This window comes from Coptis chinensis, chromosome 1, assembly GCF_015680905.1.
Source record: "Coptis chinensis isolate HL-2020 chromosome 1, ASM1568090v1, whole genome shotgun sequence".
Lineage (NCBI taxonomy): Eukaryota > Viridiplantae > Streptophyta > Magnoliopsida > Ranunculales > Ranunculaceae > Coptis > Coptis chinensis.
In genome coordinates, this window is record NC_141456.1 from 56888697 (window position 1) to 56912303 (window position 23607).

Here is a 23607-nt window from a genome sequence, read left to right on the forward strand (position 1 = left end):
ATAAGATTGGGTACTTAGCCGAAAACAGAAGCTCATTGAATCTGGGAAGCTGTCAGAGAATTGGGAAAGACTGTTTATCATTGATAAGCCAGCATCTAAAGGGTCTTATTTCCTTCATCGAATCACTGGAGAAAAATTTGCCAAGCCATAAAATGCTTTTCATTTGAAAAAGTTTTATAGTTGAATGTTTGTTTTTCATTCATTGTAATCATTTCATAATTCAATAAAATTCGATCCATCTTTCGTTTTAACTAGGGATCAAATATCACAAATTTCTTTATCATTACACTATGGGGGCGGCGTCACCCCAACTTTCAATATATAATTGTTATAATCTGGGGGCGTCATCTCTGATAGGGTTATATACTAAAAGCATTACTTTTGTATTAACTCTAATTCTTTATATTTTGAATGAGAATCATATGGGCAAATGTTATGCATATTATATATGTTATTAGTTATATGCATGTGTCTAATACTTTATGTTGTAGATGATATGGTGTGGACACACAGAAGATCATATCATCGGTACCTTATAAAATATAAGTAATTGTTCACAACCTAGATGGATTTGGACAAACCATTGGTACGGTTGTAGTATAATATGGTATTAATCTATCTTGACTATAGGATTATACTAGTACACTTTGTGTGTATTGAACAGGACCAAGTGAGGTTGTTTCTCTTTATACTGACTATATAAGATAACAAACGCCTCTGTTATTATGGATGCTTGTCCTCTTAATCTGGATATAATAACGAGCACTTATGTGCATTGTACATTGCTTTAAATCATCAATGAGTGAGATTCATTTGTGAATCAACAAACTCGATGGATTAGGTAATGACATTGTATGTAAGGTGTGTTGTTGATTATAGAAGGAATCTGTGACCCGCAGGAAGTCGGGTTGATGATGTCCCCTTGAGGAGCTCAAAAAGATTGTCATGTAAACCCTACAGGTGGATTTATTCCGACATGACAATGAGGTTGAGTGGTACTACTCATGGACATAAGAAGTTGATTAATGTAGTTGTCAGTAACTTGACTTAATCAACGGACATTCGATATCTTAAATACGGGGAGATCAACGAGCATATAATATGGAACCCATAAATGCTGACACGTAATTTGGGATTAGGGCGGTAGTGCAACAATGGCCTTTAGTGGAATAAGCCATTTGTTGACGGACTTGGGTTGTGTGTTCTGGGCGAACATGGGAAGCCTAAGCTCGTTAGGAGGCCCAACCCTAATTTATCCTCATGGTCCCTGTTGTAGCCTATAAATAGAAACCCTTCTCTCTTGGCTTAAATTCACTATTCATCTGGATAAAAAAGAGAGGCAAGGAAAGATAGGTCCAAAATTGGTTCTAGCTTTGGGAGAAAGAAGGGGGTTGGTAGATCGTTGCCCACACAACATCCAATTTGTTGAAAGGAATACAACAGAAGATCAAGAGGTTAATTTTGGATTTCATAGCTATTGGATTCTCAAAGATATCATAACCGGATTTACAGGTATGTTTTCCAATCCAAAATCGTGAGAACCATACATTAATTCCGCTACACATGGTTTTCACAGTTTGTAGAAATATTCATTCTGAAATAACGGTTCCTACAACCTCAACTTTGATTATCATTACACTATGGGGGCAGCGACACCCCAAATTTCATTACGATATCATTACACTATGGGAGCGGCAACACCCCAAATTTTATTACGTTATCATTACACTTTGGGGGCGGCGATATCCCAAATTTTATTACGTTATCGTTACACTTTGGGGGCGGGGACACCTCAAATTTCATTACGTTATCATTACACTTTGGGGGCGGCGACACCCCAAATTTCATTATGTTATCATTATCCTATGGGGGTGGCTACACCCCAAGTTTCATTACATTATCTTTACACAAAGGGCATTGTCATCTCGAAAATCATTAACACTAACTACCTACCTACCGTATGCAAACTTATAATTCAATAAAATTTTCATTAAGTCTCTTTAAAAATTAGATATTCCTGTTGGCTCAGAAAGATCTCTTAGTTGGAAAAATTGATGTTTTCAAAAACTCATTTCTTTTAATCAATCCTTATTGGAATAACTACCCTTTTTTTAAATACTTTTTTAACCTGAATCAGCCAAAAAAATTAAACTTGCTTTTTTTACCGATCCTTATTGGATAAAGAGTCCGATTTTGTGGACCAGCACTTTTTTATTGGTCAAAACTATTTTCAGACAGTTTAACAGTTTTTTTGGGGCAGTAAAATAGTATTTTCGAGTAGCCACTACACCAATCACCAGTTGAAGTCTTGTGGACAGTAAACAGTTGCCTGTCCACAAATATATTCTTTTGGATAAACTACCATTTTTCAAAATACTTTTTTAACCTGGCCCCTTATTGGATCGGCCATAAAAAAATTTAGAATCTTAGCAAATGATGCCACATTCAAATCTCATTCTCTTAAACTAATCGCTAATGTTATCTTACATTCAAATCTCATTCTTTTGAACCAAATGTCTCTTTTTATATTAACATACCAACCTATATAGTAACCAATTCATTTTTCAATACAAGGACTTGCCAACGAAATACTTTTTACTCAAATTTGGCTTATCACTTTTATAGCTCGGTTTTTACCATTCTCCTCTTTTACTTTTGAAGTAGATTACCATTTTCAACTCTTTTGCATGTCACTCAATCCAAAACAAATTTCTGATAATTTAATCAAGTTCAATTTTTTGACCGCCAAATCGCTTTCAACCCGACAGAAGTTACTGATTTATAAATTGCCGATTCTATAGCCGATCAGTTTTGGTAGCCAAAAATCGAGGGCTACCTTCCTCTTTTAAGTCAAAGCCGATCTATTCTAAAATTATTTTTAGAGATATCCCAAACTAACCCTTTGACAACAAATCTGTTTGGATTTACTTATCAATCATTTTGCACAACCAAAATTTCTTGTTGTTCAATTTACCACTTCAAAGTAAAAAAGAAAATAAGCGGAACCGCATTTGATCTAGATGGACTGAACTCCCTTTTTGACACAAACTTCTTTGGTCACCCCTATTCTCCTATAATACTACTTTTGATTATAGTTGCCAAACTAAGACAACTTTCAATTTGCATATGCCGAACTTCATTATTCATCTTGTTTGATTGCCGATCTCTTTGAGCCAACTCAATTTTGAAAAGTCCTACTTAACTTATAGTTAGCACCCGACTACCTATTTTTCAACAGACCCTATTAAAAAAATCACTACACATAATTAACTTATCACTCAATTTGCCAATTCAAGAGTTTCCTATCCAATAACTTTAATAACTTTTCGAACTCTTAAAAAAGCTAAATAACCCCAAGTCCCAACTAATACAACACTGATCAATTAAATTTGGCTGATCCTCTTTGATATTAATTCTATTCCGATCGATTGGGGATCCCATAAATGTCCCATATTAATTTTCCATCCACTGGAGGTATCTCCGTGACTGGAGACTTGTTTTCTGCTAGGAGAATGATACATCAGAATGAAGAGAACTAGTAGCACCATATATCATATATGGTAATATCAGCTGGTCACGGCAAAGAAGAGGGTACATGGAGAACAAGGCAAAGCATATCAACCACTTAAACAGCAAAGACTCTTCTATAGCCAAAAGGCTTGCTGGTAGTAGAGGCAGCAGAATAGACTTTTCATGAACTTGAAATGAAAATGGGTAAAATGCAAACAAACTATTGAACATTGCATATAGCCATATAGGAATATATCCCCTGTCGCTGGGGGTCCTAATCTGCTGAATTATTGAAGGCAGAGCAGATAGCACTGTTGCTGTAAGACTGAAGAACTTCAAAGATTGTTGTATTGCCCTTCATAAATTTTCGATCCCTTAATTCAAAAAAATAATAATACCGTTGACACTTCAGAATTCCTTCTAAAAAAATAGCATTTGCCGACCCTATTCAACAATAAAAGAACAAGAAAATCTATTCTAGCCTTTGAATTACCGCTGGAAAGAATTGCCGCTGAATTTATTGCCAATCAAACCGATCAATCACTCAATCAAACTAAAATCGATACTTTGAATTGCCGCTCGATACTGTTGCCGATCCCTGAACTGCCGCATTTGAACTGCCGATCCATTTGCCGATCTCGGAATTGCAGCATTTGTAGTGCCGATCCTGAACTGCTGCATTTGAATTGCCGATCCTTCTCTATCGAACTAAACCAAATTCAAAAATAACCAATCAATATCCCACCCAATTTGAGTAACACCTACCTACAAACCCTTTGCCGCCGATCCATTAATATTAATTAGCTTATCTATAATAAAGCCCATGCTCAGAGCCTAAAAAGCCCACGCTCAGAGCTTATCTATAATAAAGCCCATGCTCATAGCCCAAAAAGCCCACGCTCATAGCCCATGTTTCGAGCTTATTTACAATAAAGCCCATGCTCAGAGCCTAAAAAGCCCACGCTTAGAGCCCATGCTCAAACTCAATTTATAGTCTACCTACCCACATAACGCAAAGTCTATTCAATTAAACACGTATCTTAAACATTTGCGAGGAAGTTGTTTGACTGAATCAATCAACTTCCACACTTCGTCCACATTCAAGATTCACTTCCATCAACTTCAAATCGTGTGACGGTTCTCCAGCAAGTTCTCCAACTTCATTCCACGATTAGAATATTGGAGAACGAGGAAATAACTATCACCAATCTGACATATAAAATCCAACATTGGTCATTCTCCAGAACTACGCATAGAGACTTGATCCCAAGACAACACAATATTTAGGTACGTAGGCAACTTCAAACCGAAGTCTAGTCTCAACTCTCACCAACAACCATCTCCTTCGCAATCTCTTTCGAAAAGATCACTTCCGACCCAACTGGTGTGTTTTGGCAAATCTTGTCGAAACATCCGCCACCTTGCAGATTTGTGGGCCTATTAGAAGGCACAATGTTTGGACGAGTAGTCGTGGCATATGAAACTCCTCCCCTGCGGTTAAACTACTTCTCTAAATACAAAGCCCTTTGATGGGCTTCCGAAACTGGCCAAGGATCAAACAAATTCAGTGTATCTTGGAAGTTCAGGCGCAAGCCTCCAATATAGCGATGCATGAGTTGCTCCTCAGACTCTACTAAATCTGCCCAAACCACCAGTTGATTGAAGTCTTTGGTGTAGTCAACTATGGATCGGGCTCCGTGCCTTAAACTTTGGAGACGGTTATACACATCCCGCTTGTAGTTATAAGGTAGCATGCATGTACTTCTTTAACTTCTCCCAAGTTTCAATCTTTTTCTTGCTCTGTCGGTTTCTAGTGCTAGTGGCCTTAGTTTGTTGATACTGTTTCGGCAATAAACTGCTTCAACACAACGAGAGCAATGGTAAAGAACACACTAAGAAACAGAGGAATTTGATGTTGGGAGAGATGGCCGAACCAAATAATGGCCGCCCACGTTACCCAAGATCTATTCTCTAGGGATCAAGTTTCCACGTAGTTCCTTATGAAAAATAATGTGGTATTTATATAGGTATAGTAGACAGTCCTTGTAGCTCAAGTAATCTTGTAGTTTGAGTAATTGTCATAGAATATAACTGTCAACTGATAATTATATCTTTGATAATAAATGAATCTGGACATAAATTAATGTACATTAGTGGCAAGCCATGTGGCTAAGGTTCAGCCTTAGACACATGAGTTAATGGGCTTGTACATCGATTCATGGTATTGTGAATTGGGCTTTAGCCCTGTCGATTAAACGAATAAAGTGGAGATTCTTACCAATGGACGTTCGCCACGTAGGTGGGGGTCGAAACACCGCCCCCTCTTTGTCATGCGAACAAAGTTCACATGGCAAAGAAGAGAAGACAAATGAGCAGAATGTATAACGAAGTGTCGTGCGAAAAGAAATAATTGGAAAATTGACTGTCGAAAAAAATTCGTGAATTATCGGGGACAAAATAATGTCAAACTAACGTATACAGGACGCAATGTAGTTAAATAAAAGATGGTTGAAAATGCACAGAAAAAAATAAAATATGCATAGAAATAAAATTGCAAAAAAACTTCGATTACAAAAAAACGTAGCGAGCGGCGTCGTAATATCTGAAATTTGAATTCGACGATGCGTGCCAACGGAATAGCGATACTTGGATTATACCGTTGAAAATTAAATGTAGGGACAGTTTAGTAATAATAGTAATAAAAAGAAATTAAATACTAATTGGACTCAAAGTGTTCGGATGAGATAAGAATGTGGAGGAGATAAGAATTGAGATTAGAGATGGAGTTGGATTAGAAAAGAATTCAGATTTAGATAAGCCAGTAATGTAAAACTAGAATAAACGAAATATTATATAAGCTGATATAGCTATAAGCTAGTAGTACGTATCCCACATTAACTTGGTCTTGGAATTAGAATCGCAGTGGGCCATGCCACTATTGAATACAAATTATAAGGTTTCTAAAGTCTAAACCAAGGAGATAAAGACCATTAAACTAATGGGGACAGGAATCTTGGCCTCTTAGGCCCACAAGAACTCCAAGAAAACCAGCAAAATTCACGTTCATCCTCGTCTGATTTCAATACAAGCAACGATTTCATGAATATAATGGTGTCTAACTATAACAAAACTCAACGTCTCGTAAACCCACCCATGGGCTTCACAGAAAATCAATCTCCCACTTCCTTGACTTCAGATAATCCATGTGTAGATCTCTTCTTTCACATCGTCCCCAACACCCGTTAAGTATAGTGCGGTCCAACGTTTAGAGGCAGCGTGGAAACACAACGATTGGACTACCCTCAAATTGATGCATCACGTGCGTGGTGTTTGGATATAGGCAAATCGGACAAGGAAGGGTTTTATCAGCGGCACTATGGCTTCACAAGCACCATCCTAGAACCCTTGCATGTAGCGTGAAGTCGATAGCAGAGTTTGGGTATTCCTAAGGATCTACCGAACTTCTATATCGGATTCTTGAAGGTCCTGAATTGCGGAGAGCTGCGAGAGAGGTCTCGAGAGGGAAAGAAGCTAAGAAGGATGCCTAAAGGTTATCTAGCTAATCTAAGAAGAGAAAGATTTTGTGGAAACAGACAACAAGGTCGTAATAGAAAAAACATGATGGGCATAAACAGGAGAATACCGTAGAAAGATCGGCACAATGCCTTAAAAAAAATAATGAAGCTGACGAAAATTTTTGCTCAGAAAATTTTTCGTAGAAAGAACGGCACAATGCCTTGGAAAAATTAATGAAGTTGATGAAAATTTTCGCTCGGAAAATTTCTCGTAGAAAGATCGACATAATGCCTTAAAAAAGAATGACTGCGGAAAATAGTTAACCGAAAGCATTAAGCGAAGCGAATGCAGATTTCGAATAAGAAAATGAAGATTTATTCGAACAACCATAAGACAATTGACAAAGACAATTGATTAGGTAATTGTGTGAATGTAATACCATAGAGCTAAAACTTTTTTTGATGAAAAATAAAAATAAAGATGGGTTTGCTATTGAATATTGTTGTTGTGTCAGATAACATACCTGCGGAAAACTGACAATATTATAGATTTATGTAATTGAAATGAAATAGAATGAGACGCCCCCATGTAGAGAAAAACGCCCCTAATGCGTACTTAACTTTGCAAAATTAGGCTAAGCGAGCATAAAAGCGTTCAAACTTAGGCTGACGAAGCTAAACGTGGTAACCTCGTCAGATTTTGTCGGAACGATAGTAATAGACTAAGCGAGCGTAAAAGCGTTCAAACTTAGACTGACGAAGTTAAATGCGGTAACTTCATCAGATTTTGTCGTAGCGATAGTAACGAACTAAGCGAGCGTAAAACGTTCAAACTTAGACTGGCGAAGTTAAACGTAGTAACTTCGTCAGATTTTGTCGTAGCGATAGTAACGAACTAAAGCCCGTAAAAACGTTCAAACTTAAACTGACGAAGCTAAATGTGCTAACTTCGTCAGATTTTTTCATAATGAGAATAATGAACTAAGCGAGCGTAAAAATGTTCAAACTTAGACTGACGAAGCTAAATGTGGTAACTTCGTCAGATTTTTTCGTAATGAGAATAATGAACTAATCGAGCGTAAAAACGTTCAAACTTAAACTGACGAAGGTAAATGTGATAACCTTCGTCAGAGTTTTTCGTAATGAGAATAATTAACTAATCGAGCTTAAAAACGTTCGAACTTAGACTGACGAAGCTAAATATGGTAACTTCGTCAGATTTTTTCGTAATGAGAATAATGAACTAAGCGAGCATAAAAACGTTCAAACTTAGACTGACGAAGCTAAATGTGGTGGCCGTCAGATTTTTTTTTCGTAATGAGAATAATGAACTAGCGAAAACGCGTTCAAACTTAGGCGACGGTTACCACATTTGGTAACTTCGTCTAAGTTTGAACGCTTTAATGAGAGTTCATTATTCTCATTACGAAAAAATCCGGACGGTTAAACGCTTCAAACTTAAGTTTGAACGCTTTTACGCCGTTAGTTCATTATTCTCATTATTTAAAAAAATCGACGGTTACCACATTTAGCCGTCGGCCTAAGTTTGAACGCTTTTATGCTCGCTTTAGTTCATTATTCTCATTATTTAAAAAATCGATGAAGTTACCACATTTAGCTTTCGTACCTAAGTTCGAACGTTTTTTCGATTAGTTAATTATTCTCATTACAAAAAAATCGGCGACGGTTACCACATTTTACCGTCGGTTTAAGTTTGAACGTTTTTACGCTTCGATTAGTTCATTATTCTCATTACGAAAAAATCCGACGGTTACCACATTTAGTTCTAAGTTTGAACGCTTTTACGCCGCTTAGTTCATTATTCTCATTACAAAAAAATCCGGACGGTTAGCACATTTAGCTTCGGTCTAAGTTTGAACGCTTTTACGCCGTTTAGTTTATTATCTCATACGATAAAATCCGACGGTTACTACGTTTAACTTCATCTAAGTTTGAACGCTTTTACGCGTTTAGTTCATTACTATATCCATACGACAAAATCGATGAAGTTACCGATTTAACTTCGGTCGCCTAAGTTTGAACGCTTTACGCTCGCTTAGTCTATTACTATCGTTCTGACAAAATCTGACGAGGTTACCACGTTTAGCTTCATCAGCCTAAGTTTGAACGCTTTTATGCTCGCTTAGCCTAATTTTGCAAAGTTAAGTACGCATTAGGGCGGTTTTTCTCTACATGGGGGCGTCTCGTTCTATTTCATTTCAATTACATAAATCTATAATATTGTCAGTTTTCCGCAGGTATGTTATCTGACACAACAACAATATTCAATAGCAAACCCATCTTTATTTTTATTTTTCATCAAAAAAAGTTTTAGCTCTATGGTATTACATTCACACAATTACCTAATCAATTGTCTCTATCAATTGTCTTACGGTTGTTCGAATAAATCTTCATTTTCTTCTTCGAAATCTGTCTTCGCTTAACGCCGGGTTAACTATTTTCCGCGATCATTCTTTTTTAAGGCATTATGTCGATCTTTTCTACAGAAATTTTCCGTTTAAAATTTTCGTCAACTTCATTAATTTTTCCAAGGCATTGTGTCGTTTTTTTCTAATTTAAAAATTTTCCGGTTAAAAATTTTCGCCGCCTTCATTATTTTTTTAAGGCATTGGCCGATCTTTCTACCGTATTCTCCTCGTTTATGCCCATCATGTTTCTTCTATTGCGACCTTTGTTGTCCGTTTCCACAAAATCTTTCTCTAGATTAGATTAGCCGGATAACCTTTTTAGGCATCCTTCTTAGCTTCTTTCCCCCGAGACTCTCTCTCTCGCAGCTCTCGCAATTCAGACCTCAAGAAATCGATATAGAAGTTCGGGTAGATCCTTAGAATACCCAAACTCGCTATCGACTTCATGTTACAAGGGTTCTAGGATGGTGCTTGTGAAAGCCATAGTGCGCTACATAAAACCCTTCCTTGTCTGATTTCCTATATTCAACACCACGACGACGACGATCAATTTGAGGGTAGTCCAATCGTTGTGTTTCCCACTGCCTTCTAAACGTTGGACCGCACTATACTTAACGGGTGTTGGGGGACGATGTGAAAGAAGAGATCTACACATGGATTACCCAAGTCAAGGAAGTGGGAGATTGATTTTACGTGAAGCCCATGGGTGGGTTTTATTTAGACGTTGAGTTTTGTTATAGTTAGACACCATTATATTCATGAAATCGTTGCTTGTATTGAAATCGACGAGGATGAACGTGAATTTTGCTGGTTTTCTTGAGTTCTTGTGGGCCTAAGAGGCCAAGATTCCCTGTCCCCATTAGTTTAATGGTCTTTATCTCCTTGGTTTAGACTTTAGAAACCTTACAATTTGTATTCAATAGTGGCAAGCCCCACTGCGATTCTAATTCCAAGACCAAGTTAATGTGGGATATGTACTACTAGCTTATAGCTATATCAGCTTATATAATATTTCGTTTATTCTAGTTTTACATTACTGGCTTATCTAAATCTGAATTCTTTTCTAATCCAACTCCATCTCTAATCTCAATTCTTATCTCCTCCACATTCTTATCTCATCCGAACACTTTGAGTCCAATTAGTATTTAACTTCCTTTTATTACTATTATTACTAAACTGTCCCTACGTTTAATTTTCAACGGTATAATCCAAGTATCGCTATTCCGTTGGCACGCATCGTCAATTCAAATTTCAGATATTACGCGGACGCTGCCCGCATTTTCGATTTTAATCGAAGTTTTTTTTTTGCAATTTTATTTCGTGCATATTTTATTTTTTTCGTGCATTTTCAGCCATCTTTTATTTAACTACATCAAGCGTCCGTGATAATCGTTAGTTTTACATTATTTTGTCCCCCGATAATTCACTTAATTTTTTCGACAAATCAATTTTCCATTATTTCTTTTTTCGCATGATGACACTTCGTTATACATTCCGCTCATTTGTCTTCTCTTCTTTGCCATGTGAACTTTGTTCGCATGACAAAGAGGGGGCGGTGTTTCGACCCCCACCTACGTGGCAAACGTCCATTGGTAGGAATCTCCACTTTATTCGTTTAATCGACAAGGCTAAAGCCCAATTCACAATACCATGAATCGATGTACAAGCCCATTAACTCATGTGTCTAAAGCTGAACCTTAGCCACATGGCTTGCCACTAATGTACATTAATTTATGTCCAGATTCATTTATTATCAAAGATATAATTATCAGTTGACAGTTATATTCTATGACAATTACTCAAACTACAAGATTACTTGAGCTACAAGGACTCTCTACTATACCTATATAAATACCACATTATTTTTCATAAGGAACTACGTGGAAACTTGATCCCTAGAGAATAGATCTTGGGTACGTAGGCAGCCATTATTTGGTTCAGTTTCATCTCTCCCAACATCAAATTCCTCTGTTTCTTAGTGTGTTCTTTACCATTGCTCTCGTTGTGTTGAAGCAGTTTATTGCCGAAACAGATACCATGCAGAAGCCCTCCCTCTAAATCTCATGACCACAAGAGGAACCCGCTTGTTCTCAGGGACCTCTTTGAACTCAAGAATCTCCTCTACATGCAGTACATATCCAGTCGATAAGCTCATCAAGCTGTAGACTACCTTGGAACTCAAGAATCTCTACCTTTATCCCAGATTCCCAGCGCCTTGATTCTTGTTGTCTGGCTGCTTGAAACTCTGGTCAGTCTAAATCAGCAAAAGAGTTTTCACCCTTATCATCATCACTACTTTCTTCAATCCCTGGAGAAAGCGAACGACGGCGCTCTGGTTGCCATTGCTGAACAGCTGCCAATTGGGCGGAGAGCGCATCAACCTGCCGTTGGAGATCGGCCACACGATCTCACTCATACACATCTGCAAGAGGATCCATTCTTTGAACTCCACGACCTGCTCCGCATCTACCACGAGGCATGATGTCAGGAAAGAGTGTTGGCTCCGATGCCAGATTATGCAGGGCGATAGACTCAAGTAGCACTCAACCCTCACAACAATGAATAGAATAGTCTCTATTCTTATTATAACTCAAAATTCATCAAAGTCCCCTTTCTCAAAACCCTACCTAGCCTTTATATAGGCAACGTAAACAAACATGTGAAATAACAACTACTGGGCTATTGCTCTGCGGTGTGTACAAGGCCCAAACACTTAACTTTGACAGAACTCAGTGTAGAACTCTGACAGAGCACAACATACATAACTCTGACAGAACTTAAACTGCATCAGTTGGGTTTTAGGAAAGCTAGAGAGATGAATACAGCCATGCTAAGGAAACACTGTTGGAGAACACTGACAGAGTCTGAGTCCCTTTGGGCCAGATATTTTAACAGCAAGTATACTTGGCACTAGGGAAGGGAAGAAACAGAGACTATAAAGGGTAAGGCTTCTTACTTCTGGAAGGGAGTTACCAAAGCTATAAAGGAGATTAAGGGGGTTAGTTTGGAAGGTTGGGGATGGGGCTGAGATTCCAATCCTTTCTGAACCTTGGATTTTAAATAACAACTCACCTATATACTTGGGAGATCAGGTGTTCCCAGGTTACAACCCTGACATTTTGAGAGTAGATAAACTTATTGATACCTATAATTCAGAATGGAATCATGACATGTTGGGAGAATTATTTCCTGAGTCTATTTGTCAGAGAATTGCTTCAGAAAAGTTTAATCTGGCATAAAAGGATAAGATGATTTGGTTTGGGGACCCTAGAGGGCAGTATGTACTCTGTCAAATCAACATACAAACACTTGACAAAGGAGTATGAGGTGGGGGAATGTTCTACTACAAATGTCAAGACCATCAGGAATATTTGGAAGCTGAGACTTGATGCAGGGACCTAACAATTTTTATAGAAAGCCTATGTGGGAGGTCTGCCAACTGGAGAAATAGCCTGGAAACATAAATTTAAAGGGGATCACTCTTGTAAGATGTGTTGCAAGGCTATAGAATCTGATAAACATATGTTGATCAACTGTGAATGGACCAAACAAGTGTGGTTTGGATTCCAGATCAAGCTGAGAACAAATTTGCAGAGAGATAGAACCCTGAAGGAGTGGATTGAGCAGTTTGTGGAATGGAGTTCAGAAAAGAAAGACCAGGATCTCAAGTTTGCATGGGTCTACAGCATTATGATGCTTAGGGAATTATGGGATTGTAAGAATGCCTTGTGGTTTGAAAAAAAAGGCACCTCAGTCTGGTATGATGTATGAGAAAGTGGGAAGAAGGACTGTTGAGGTCCTTATAGCGATATCTGATGACTCAAATAGCCCTACAAGTATTTCTGATAGTGGTCTAGTGTTTAATGTTTCTGATAATAGTATAGGGGCATTTTCTTACAATGATTGGCATAAGATTTTTTTCGATGGTGCTTATGACAGGATTACAAGGAGGGGAGTTGTTGCTTCTTTTTTTTTTGCTTAGTAAGTGTATCTATTGTATATTAAGAAAATGAGAGTTACAAAAGTGTATGAACTCCATGAGAGTTACTTATCAGCCATATGCTGGTCAGTAACACCTCATAACAAGTTCATGTTATAAATCTAAAATACAGCCCATTAGGATTCTCCCATTTATACAACCATGGGAGAATACCTACATACACACTTACTTCATCTTTATCTAAGCTAGATCCTCTTTTTTCAACAATGTCTGCTGCAAAATTAGCTTCTCTCCATGTATGAGAGAGCATACATCTTTGCAATTTGCTTTTACACCACCCCCATCTTTTACTGAGTTGCCATGGTATCTTGCCTGTACTAAAAGCTTCTATCGCATCCACTGAGTCAGATTCTAACCATAAGTTCAGCCAACCTTTCTCAATTGCTATTTCTGCATTCTCTAAAATTACGTAACACTCAGCAACATAGTTTGTCTCCACCCCTTACAACTCACGAGTAGAAACTCACCATATATTATGATCTCGATACGTTGCACCCCCCCCCTGCTGGTCCAAGATTTCCCATGGAAGATCCATCAATATTAACTTTGACTTGATCTATTTCAGGCAGTAACCACTTGCACTCCTTGATCTGTGGAGCTTTCCTTAGTTTTAGTTCAGCACCCCAAGCCAATCTCACAAAGTGATCATGTGCATTACCATACATAGTACCCTTTGACGTGTGTATATCACAGTTAACTTGTTGCTTCACATACTTTGTACAAAAGGTAAAGTTGTTACTTTCATCTTCAAAGTGTACCTTATTTCTGTGAAACCAAAGAGCCACCATGCCACCCACTACTGTTGCTTCCCACATATGCCTTACTAGCACGCTACTACCCTAAGCCATCCTTCGAGCTTGTGTAAGACTGGAGAAGCCGTTTCTGAATCGGAACTTACTTGATATCCATTCCCACAGTTGCCTCGCAAATGGGCAATACCACAACAAGTGATTTAGATTTTCAACATCCTTCTTACAAATTCCACATCTTGGTACCAGCTGCACCCCTCTTCTCTGAAGTTTTTCCTGAGTTGTTGCACAGTTTCTCATCAGTTTCCATGCATTCGTAGTTGTAGTTGGGTGTATGTGAGCACTCCATAACACCTTATGTCAGCTGACCTTACTCTCCTTGCTTCTAATATCTTCGTATGCTGATGCAGTTGTAAATTCACCCTTCAAGTTTGGACATCAAATCCTGTGATCCTCATCTTGTGTCAAGGGTTTATCTATGATACTAGTATTAATGCCATTTTGGATAAGAAACTCCTTGAAGTTCTCTGGTGGTGCCCAGCTTCCATCTTGGATCAAATCACTTACTGTAGCATTACAATTCACTAGAGCCTCATCGATCCGATAGTAGAGGTGCTCCTTAATGGACTTCCTTCCCAGCCAATTTGATCTCCACAAATCAATGTGTTGACCATTTCCAACCATCCATTGTGATCGAGGGATCACCTCTCCTAATGCCATTTTAATGCCTCCCCAGATAGATGAGGGTCTGTAATACTTAATCATATCTCTATTTTTCTTGTAGTACTTGATTCTAATGAATTTTGCAAATTCTTCATCTCCGTTTAGAATATGCCAACCCAGTTTCATCATCACAAGTTACACTTTAAGTCTTTCATACCCCCTCATTGATGGGCTTACAACATTTGTCCCAGCTAACAGTAATTGAAACTGCTGCTGCTGCGGTGCACTATGATAAGGAAGGAAGACTGATAAGGGTTGCATACAGGAAATTCAAGGCAGCTAATGCTTTAGAGGCTGAATGTATTGGAGCAGAGATAGCTGCTGGATGATGAAAGACTTGTTGAAAGGCATGTTAATAGAGAGGGTGCTAATTTTGGGAGATAACAAATATTTGATGCAGACGCTTAGAAGCAGGGGCGGATCCAGGATTGCCACTCAAGGGAGTTACTACAACTAATATACACTACAATTTTTATTTTTTTTGGGATGAATTATACACTATTATAACTAGTATTTTTTTTTTCGACGGAAAAGTTGGGTGTAGCCCTCCCCTAGATCCGCCCCTGCCCTTGCTTACCTACCAGATACAATTATTAAGAAATGTGTGGTTTAATATATTGCATACCCTACCAAAACCAACAATTTCACCTCTAGCATATCCAAGTCCTAAAGCAGCAACTCCAGCTTTTTGTGAAATACTACTAGCACCTGAAGTAGCTTGACTTTGAATCTTCCCACTAGCTTGAACAAAATGTGTTGGGCCAGCAAGGTACCTAAGTCTCCAACTAGTCATTGCAAATGCCTTCGAAAACCCATTAACAGCAATGTTCTCTCCCACATTCCAAGCAGAGAAGCAAAAAGCTAATATGAGTAGATGGTGCATAAACGATATGTTCATAAATCTCATTCGATAACACTAATAGCCTAGGATGTTTGTGACTATTTTAGCAATCTCCTCCATAAGCTTTCTAGGATAAACAGATCTAGTTGGATTCGAAGGTGAACATAGAATAAGTACCCTCGACTTCTCATTAAGTTTTGATTCTAAAACTTTAGGATCCAACAAAATTAAAAGTTATTATTCAAAGATGTTTCTACAATCACCGGATTTGCATCAGCCATTCTAGCCATTTCAGGATAACTAACATAAAACGGACCAGGAATTATAACCTCATCACCCGATGAACAAACATCAAGCAATCCTTGAAGTACACTTTGTTTAGCACCATTACTAACTAAAATCTGATCAGGTGTATAACTAATACCATTCTCTTCTTCAAGTTTATGACATATCGCTTTACGTAACTCAAAAGTACCAACATTAGGAGTATATATACCTTGTATGCCCTTCATGTATCGCATTAATCCCCGCTTCAGCAATCACTGATGGGGTATCGAAATTGGGTTCTTCAGCTGCTAAACGGATAACAGGTACACCAACTTGAACTAGTGCAGTAGCTTGATTAGTTATCGGTTCGATGGTTTCACAGAATTCACTCTAGGACTCAATGTAGTATTGACTGTAAATGGTGTTCATACTATTTTTTTTTTTGGAAAGTTGGTGGGGGTTGGGCTGTAGCCCCGGTCAACCAACCTGTAGATCTGCCCCTGCTTAGAAGCAATGGCAGTGGAGCGGGATGGCAATGCAGGGATTTTATAAGGAAAAGTGCTGCGTCTTTTAACTCTGATTTTGTGGATACAAATATAAAGTTTTGTTGGATTAAGAGGATAGAGAAGGTTAGGGCCATGAACTAGGTAAATGGGCTAAAAAATGTGCAGGAAGAGGGCATCCTCCTGTATGGGTTTATGACTCACTCAAACCATTAGTAAACATCCAATATAAGTAGGGTGATTATCGGAAAAAAAAAATTATTGTTGATGCAAGCGAAAATTGTCAAATATTGTTGAGGACAAGAATGGAAAAGTTAATATGACATTATAATGCAAAGGAAAATAGCAACCCCAAAAACTTGTTCCTAAAGAAAAGAAGAAGAAAGACGGAATTCAAGCAAGTCAAATAAGTGAATCACAACGATCCACTAAATATACATAACAGGTACTTGATAAATCCCACGAGTGAAAACCCTCATGTATAAGTTGGATATACATCAAATTTTGTAAAGCCCAAATGCCCAATTAATTAAGAATCGTATTGGGCTAATGGTTTTGGATGGGCAAAGTAAGTTGATTTCTCCAATTCTCAACCTGCATCACCAACTTAAGTGCACAGCTACAATGTGAAAGAAGCACATAAACATTGAATTTTCTTGAGTGGAAAATAGTTTGTAATAGAGGGAGCTAGACTCTTTCTTAGTCTTCTTGATTGTACAACGAAATGGCCCAATTTGCTTTGAACAAAACTACCATCTATCTCTCTGCAAGTTACTTGTAGCTAGTGAACCACCTTCATCTAATCCCACCAACTTATTTTTATTTTTATTATTTTAAAAATGCAATGCCATATTTTCAACGTACTACTTCAATGTATTACTAAGGATTTCTATCCTAATTGAGTGAGTTCCTGATCGTTGTTTTGTTACTAATAGAAAATTGTGATCTCATTCTGTTTTCATGTGTTTCTTCTCTTCATTGTAAATGGGAAAAGAAGAGAAGAAAGAAGATAAGGAAGGCCATGGACTTATCACTGCTTTGTACAAACTCAATCTACATTGCCCTCAGTGTGCAAGGGAGATTAAAAGGCCTTTACTCAGATCCCAAGGTAACTTTCTAAGTTTCTATACATTCTTCTAAATGCTCGTAGATAAAATGGCCTAATTTTGCCATGAACAACTTTAAGATAGTTCTTACTTTGAGCAGGTCATAGTTTTTATGAATCATGATCATGATGACAGAAATATGAAAAACGGCCAAAAGGTGACAAATGTTATTTCTATGCTTTCAATGAAAACAGGGGTTCAGAGCGTAGACGTTGACATTGAAAAGGGAGAAATCAAGGTCATCGGTAAGGTTGACGGGAAGAAGATTCATGAACGAATAGAGAAAATAAGCAAGAAGAAGGTTGTAATGACTCTAGCGCCCAAGACCAAGGACAACAAAGGAGAGGAGAAAAAAGGAAAGAAAGAAGTAAGCTTACTTTAGGTTACATGTAAAATAGGTAAGGTATTTTCCATGTCTATGCATATAATACAAAGGTTAATTACTCATAAACTACATGCGGTTTTCCTTGAATTTCTTTCAGTCTGTTTCTATCAGCACAACAGTATTGAAGGTTCACATGCATTGTGGAAAATGTGAATATGACCTGAAGAAGACAATCCTAAAACTCAAAGGTATATTGATTAGTTTTTAATAGAAGCCACTTAGCCACGACAAATTCGATAAGTATTTGATGAGACAATTTCATGCAGGTGTGCACAGTGTTAAGAGTGACTTCAAAGCTGGGACTTTAACAGTTGATGGAACCTTGGACCCCCCAAAATTGGTCAAGTATATTCACAAAAAAGTACGCAAACATGCAGAGATCGTGACAAAGAAAACTGAGAAGAAGGTCGAGGAGAAGAAAGAAACAGTGAAGGAGGTCGAAGTCAAAATTGTGGAAACAAAAGTGGAAGGGGAAGTAAAGAAAGTTGAAGCAAAAACTAAGGACACTGCTCCATACTTTGTTCATTATGTTTATGCCCCTCAACTATTTAGTGATGAAAATCCAAATGCCTGCTCAATAATGTAGGACGTACACCAGTATACGTTTATGTCAAAAATTGAGCTGCGGATATCTTTTATTTGTTTGCGACCCCCAATTTATTCCCCAGAGAGAGACAGTTTCTTCTTCCCCTTTTCTTTTTTTGCTCAGTGAGCTGAGTTCCCTTGTATTCTTCTTCCCTGCTACTTTATTTCTCAGATATCTATTTTTCCAAATAATTCTATGACTATCAAGAGTGGTGCTACTATTTATTCAGTTGTCGTAATTACAAGGTACACCCATAGATTAACAGCCACAACTACCACCCAGCGACGGAACAAAAATACAAGAAAAAACAATATTTTTATTACAAGTTTAATCTATAGTTTTGTGATTCTTGTTGAACACATGTTCAAGAAATATATGCAGACAACACATTTTATTGGTTCTTGTTTTTCCTAAACAACTCTATAATGAAAATATATTTTAAGGAAACATCTGACATGCTCAATTGTTTAAAGACTGGTTTGTTGGACAATTTAAGAGGTGGGAGATCGGTTTGTATGCTTGTTCACATCTCATAATTTATTATTGATTTATTCCTACCAACTACATCTATAACATGTTCTTCATTCTCGTTCACTACCTGTAGAGTCAAATCATCTTCTCATCATCCACTCTTAATCTCAAATTTTCCTCAATTGCAGAAACAACAATGACCAACATAAGAACAATGTCAAAAATCTACGTTCAATAAGAAACAAGCCCGGATGGCATATCGCCGGAATTATGGATCTGTACAGCCAATATTGGTATCACATATTACTGATCATTACGAGCTAATTTAAATATTGATATTGTGAACGGTGAAGAACCTCAGGTGGATTAAGGTTCTGAAAATTTTCAGCTTGTAATCCTAGAGATGGAACAATTTTTGAAAGAGAAATTATCTTAATTGCTGGATTCATCATGTGACAATTGTAAGCTCTAATCGATATATTTTTGCACTCTAAATCTAGACTGACATTCCAAAGTTCAAACCATGCAACGAGTACCTATCGGCATCATCTCCTACTGTACAAATGCATAAACTGGCACTTCTAACGTAACACGACTGATCTAGGGATATTATTGAGACTCTATCGAAAGCTTCTCGTCACTGTACATCACAGTGGAACTCTCACTTTTGATAGGAACATATGTTATCTTTCCGTACTTAAGAGTAGAATAGCCAACTTTTCCCGGTAATTAAGTAAGCACGCACTCTTCTCTTTGCTCTTTAGATGCAGGCATAATCATTTATGCCAGATTTAATACAGATATCATTGAGCAGTTAACAATATTGGTGCCATCGAAAAAGGAAGCCAGTAGATGTCAATTCCATAACCAAACACACAGAAAAGGGTCATTGTCATACAAATACAAACCAACTATATATACTTGTTGAATTTGAGAACCCCCTATATATATGTAACCGAATGATCTGAAGTATTTCTTGTCTTATTTCGACTGAATCCATATTTAGTGTGTTTTTACCATCTTATAATCAATTATGTATGACTATACGTTTGCAGAATAAGAACCAAAAAAATTTAATGAAAGAATGGCTTGACTGTAGTCAGCGCGCGCGCATAATGATTTTCATGCTAACTGAAATCCAAAGACACGCATTACATGGTTAATTCTCTATTGCGTTACCTCACAACGTTAATTTTCTTCCTAAAGGTTAACTTATTTGATTGACGATAACAAGATGGTAAGCTACGACGTTGTTCAAGCTACTCTCTATATAAACAAAATAATGATCAATCTGTTGTTCCTTTTCTCACCATATATAGACATTGCGACGGAATTGCAGAAAGAGTATAAAACACACATCCTAAATTCTCTGTCGTGTTCACAAAATCTAAAACTCATTTGACATATTGAAGCAACAAAGAGTAAATGATTAGGCTAAAGGTAGCTTAAAACACATATATGGTTCACCAACATTGTTTGCAGTGATATGATTAAGGGGAGAGTTCAAGTGCATCGCAAAAAATAGCCTAGGAATAACAATCAGAAGGCATAGAGAAGTAATCAATACTACATTCCCTTTAAATTGAGGATATTCAAAGTAGGGCACCCTCCAAAGTAATTGATCTCTGTCTTAAGGTTTTAAAACCCCGCTTCTGTTCAAATAAACAAGGGTGGAGAGAAAGAGGGGAAGAGGACATTTTATGTATAATGGACATTAGGTTTTTTTTTCGTGTTTTCTTTTTAGGTAATCTGTATAGATAATAAAAGGTTACAAAATGATTAACAAAGACAAATGGGAGATCAAAGCATCATTCCTTCATATTTATTTAAGGAGCTTCAGGATAATACATGTTAGTTTATTGAGTAAATAAAACTATATTTCTTCACGGAATCTTTTGAGTTATATATGAAATCTAATAGGCTTATTTACCGTTGATGTTAGTTATTTTCCTGGCACTCAAGTCATAATTTTTGCCCCTAACTATAGAAAACAAAACCTCTACCAATCACATGCCTCATGATTTTATAAGATTGTTCATAAAACCCAATGGAGGTTATAATGTCTTTTACACTAGTTTTTTTTCCAGCTTTTATTTTATATTACTAAGTTATATTTGTATAAAATGCAAGCTGGTTCACTACTAGGTATAGATTTTAGAAGCAGTATTAAAGCTACCAATTGCTAAATTTGATGACAAAGAGTATTGGTGCTGAAAGTCATGTACTCAAACCACCCGTGAGTTTTAAAGAAGAGATAGAGATATATGATGAACAACAACAGAAAATTTTTCAGACATCAAAAGAGATACAGAAACAAAAATAGAACAACAGAAGAAGAAGAAATTAAAAACGATCGAAAAAGCTAATTAATTGTACATGATGATGATACAACTGAAGATGATGATGCATAGATTTTTGCTGACCTTTGTGAGTCAAATGAGCCCAATCTCCCTCAATGCAAATCCAAGCAGCCTCACGCAGCTGGAATTCCGATCGCAATAGCGCACCACTGAGCGTGAAGAATCGATTAATATGGATGAGGCCGGCCAGCTGAATTATTGCCCGCCCAGCCGTCGATTGGTAACTGAGGCATATTATTTAGTGGCAAATTGAAGAATGGGAGAGCAGAAGACGGGTCAGGGAAAGGATTGTTGATACCACTAGTACCACCTCCAGTAACACCACCGCCAGATGAGCTAGGAACTGGTTGTTGCATCTGAAGTGGTTCCTCTTCATCCAATGGCAACCGCTCGTATGCAACATTAGTGAACGAAGCAGCGATAACAATCACTGGCCCTGACGCAATCAACGCGCCAACCACACTCCCTCCAACGACTTGACCTTGTCCTCCAGCTAAAAATATTGTCAAACTAGTAGCACCAGGTGGAGCTGGGGGAGGCAAAAAAGAACCCGATAAAGACAGTATCTCGAATCGCCCGTGCAAGGTCACAATTGCACCGGCCGCAGCTGGTTGTCGTAGGCTGACATTCGTAACCGTTCCACTTCCACTCAAAATACAGATCCCACGTTGACGTCTACGAGCATAAGTAGCTACAGAATCGAATACATCACAACCATTTCCGACTTCCAATATATGCGCTCGGAGTGTATTAGCACTTTCTCGTGTTATAATCACTGGTGGTTTAGGCTTGTTCTTTGAACCTGGAGGTCGGCCTCTTGGTCGTCGTCCAACGATGTCACCAGAGCTACCCCCAACAAGGTCAAGACCATGATGATTGTTGTCGTCTTGGTCACCTGAAAACTGACCACGGTGGTTGTTGTTGTTGTCTTCATCAGATTCAACTTGTTGCTGCCTTTGGAGATGTAAGTCAGAGCGGTGGTGAAGTTGATGAACATAATGAGATGCAGTGCCTAAATCAAGACCAGCCATCCCCACATCCAAAAGAAAACAGAAAACAAGGAAAATAAATTAAAGAAGTTGATTTTAATAAGGAGAACTGACTTTTTTATAAGTTTATATGTTAAAGAAGATATATATTAAAATTAAAGGGAAAAAAAAAAAAAGTTACAGAAAAAGAACTGCGGAACTCGAACCCTAGATTGGATACAAAAAAAAAGAGGATGAGAAGGAGGATAGAGTGCAGAACAAGGGAGAGAGAAACAGAGATAAAAGAAGCTAACGCAGCTATTCTTTCTTCACACACCTCAAATGCTTATAATATTTGTTTTTAAAGAAGAAGAAGACCAGAAAGAAGGAGAGAGACATTGGGCGAAAGTGTGTCTGCTTGTGTTTTGATTTAGAAGAATGATCAGCTACACCATCACTAATTGTGATTGTTTAACTTCACGCATAAAGATCCATCACTGACTAGAGAGAAAGTGTGAATGTATGTTTGCGTTTCGTTTCACAAAAGACTCATGAGCTACACCATCATTGCATTGGCGATATGATTGTGTAGCTTCATCCATATTTGGATGAGATCCTTGACCAAACAGCTCTAGCTGAGTTGGTCAACGTGCAACACACTTCCAAAAAAGAATATATAGAGTTAATCTAGTCAATAGAATTGCCTTTCTAAATCATCCTTGTGCATCAACTTAGAAAATCAGACTTGTTCAACAATCTTAAATGTTGTTCTTGGTTAGTAAGTGGCACAAAACATTAACAAAACAAAGGTAGCAATAGCTAGAACTAAAGCTGTCAAGGTCAGAACTATATATCTAAAAAACAATCTTTGAGCTTGGGAAGGGGTTTGGTCAAGGTACAACAGCCTAAACGTGCTACCTAGTAAAAATACCTTGCAATGGAAATGTTCTTAGTTCGAGTGTACCGTCCCTTGTGGGACTTCTAGTAATGGCTCACACAACATTAGGCCTACCCGATGCGTGCCTCTGGGCTATGTGTTACTTCCAACTCCCACTCCTATGTAGTTAGTAAGTTTGGAAATGGGATTTATTCGAGACGTGAATCAATCAGGTATAATTCGGTTTCAATTTTTAAAAATTTGGTCAAACATTCCCAGTACAAGAAACATTCGACGTTAGATAGTTCGTGAATAAT

General features: G+C 37.7%; 3 protein-coding genes and 1 pseudogene across 3 annotated transcripts; 1 reads left to right on the plus strand and 3 right to left on the minus strand.

Moving 5' to 3' along the window:
* Window positions 1-11703: 11703 nt before the first annotated feature.
* On the minus strand, window positions 11704-14269 carry LOC147524657 (uncharacterized). The gene is made up of 3 exons (XM_086575765.1): window positions 13943-14269; window positions 13624-13851; window positions 11704-11835 (listed from the first exon to the last, which is right to left on the minus strand). Exons 1-3 carry the CDS (start codon window positions 14267-14269, stop codon window positions 11704-11706), a joined length of 687 nt encoding a protein of 228 aa, XP_086431891.1.
* Window positions 14270-15503: 1234 nt separating this feature from the next.
* On the minus strand, window positions 15504-16674 carry LOC147524658 (bifunctional aspartate aminotransferase and glutamate/aspartate-prephenate aminotransferase pseudogene; annotated as a pseudogene).
* A 605-nt stretch (window positions 16675-17279) lies between these two features.
* On the plus strand, window positions 17280-22748 carry LOC147524659 (Heavy metal transport/detoxification superfamily protein). Its single transcript, XM_086603986.1, has 4 exons — window positions 17280-17645; window positions 17838-18010; window positions 18126-18216; window positions 18295-22748. Exons 1-4 carry the CDS (start codon window positions 17522-17524, stop codon window positions 18612-18614), a joined length of 708 nt encoding a protein of 235 aa, XP_086460112.1. The 5' UTR covers window positions 17280-17521; the 3' UTR covers window positions 18615-22748.
* LOC147524660 (AT-hook motif nuclear-localized protein 23-like) lies at window positions 21323-22476 on the minus strand. Its single transcript, XM_086603984.1, has one exon. The coding sequence runs from the start codon at window positions 22474-22476 to the stop codon at window positions 21613-21615; it is 864 nt and encodes a 287-aa protein (XP_086460110.1). The 3' UTR covers window positions 21323-21612.
* Window positions 22749-23607: the final 859 nt, after the last annotated feature.

Bases quoted from the DNA above. Each gene is read 5' to 3' on its own strand.
- LOC147524657 (XM_086575765.1), bottom strand. From the start codon at position 14,269: ATGTGGGAAGCAACAGTAGTGGGTGGCATGGTGGCTCTTTGGTTTCAC. The intron at 13,852-13,942 runs GTATCGAGATCA...GTAATTTTAGAG, and splicing joins CAGCAGGGGGGGGGTGCAAC to AATGCAGAAATAGCAATTGA. The intron at 11,836-13,623 runs GTAAGTGTGTAT...CTCCAACGGCAG, and splicing joins CTAGCTTAGATAAAGATGAA to GTTGATGCGCTCTCCGCCCA.
- LOC147524659 (XM_086603986.1), top strand. From the start codon at position 17,522: ATGGGAAAAGAAGAGAAGAAAGAAGATAAGGAAGGCCATGGACTTATC. The intron at 17,646-17,837 runs GTAACTTTCTAA...CAATGAAAACAG, and splicing joins GCCTTTACTCAGATCCCAAG to GGGTTCAGAGCGTAGACGTT. The intron at 18,217-18,294 runs GTATATTGATTA...AATTTCATGCAG, and splicing joins GACAATCCTAAAACTCAAAG to GTGTGCACAGTGTTAAGAGT.
- LOC147524660 (XM_086603984.1), bottom strand. From the start codon at position 22,476: ATGGCTGGTCTTGATTTAGGCACTGCATCTCATTATGTTCATCAACTT.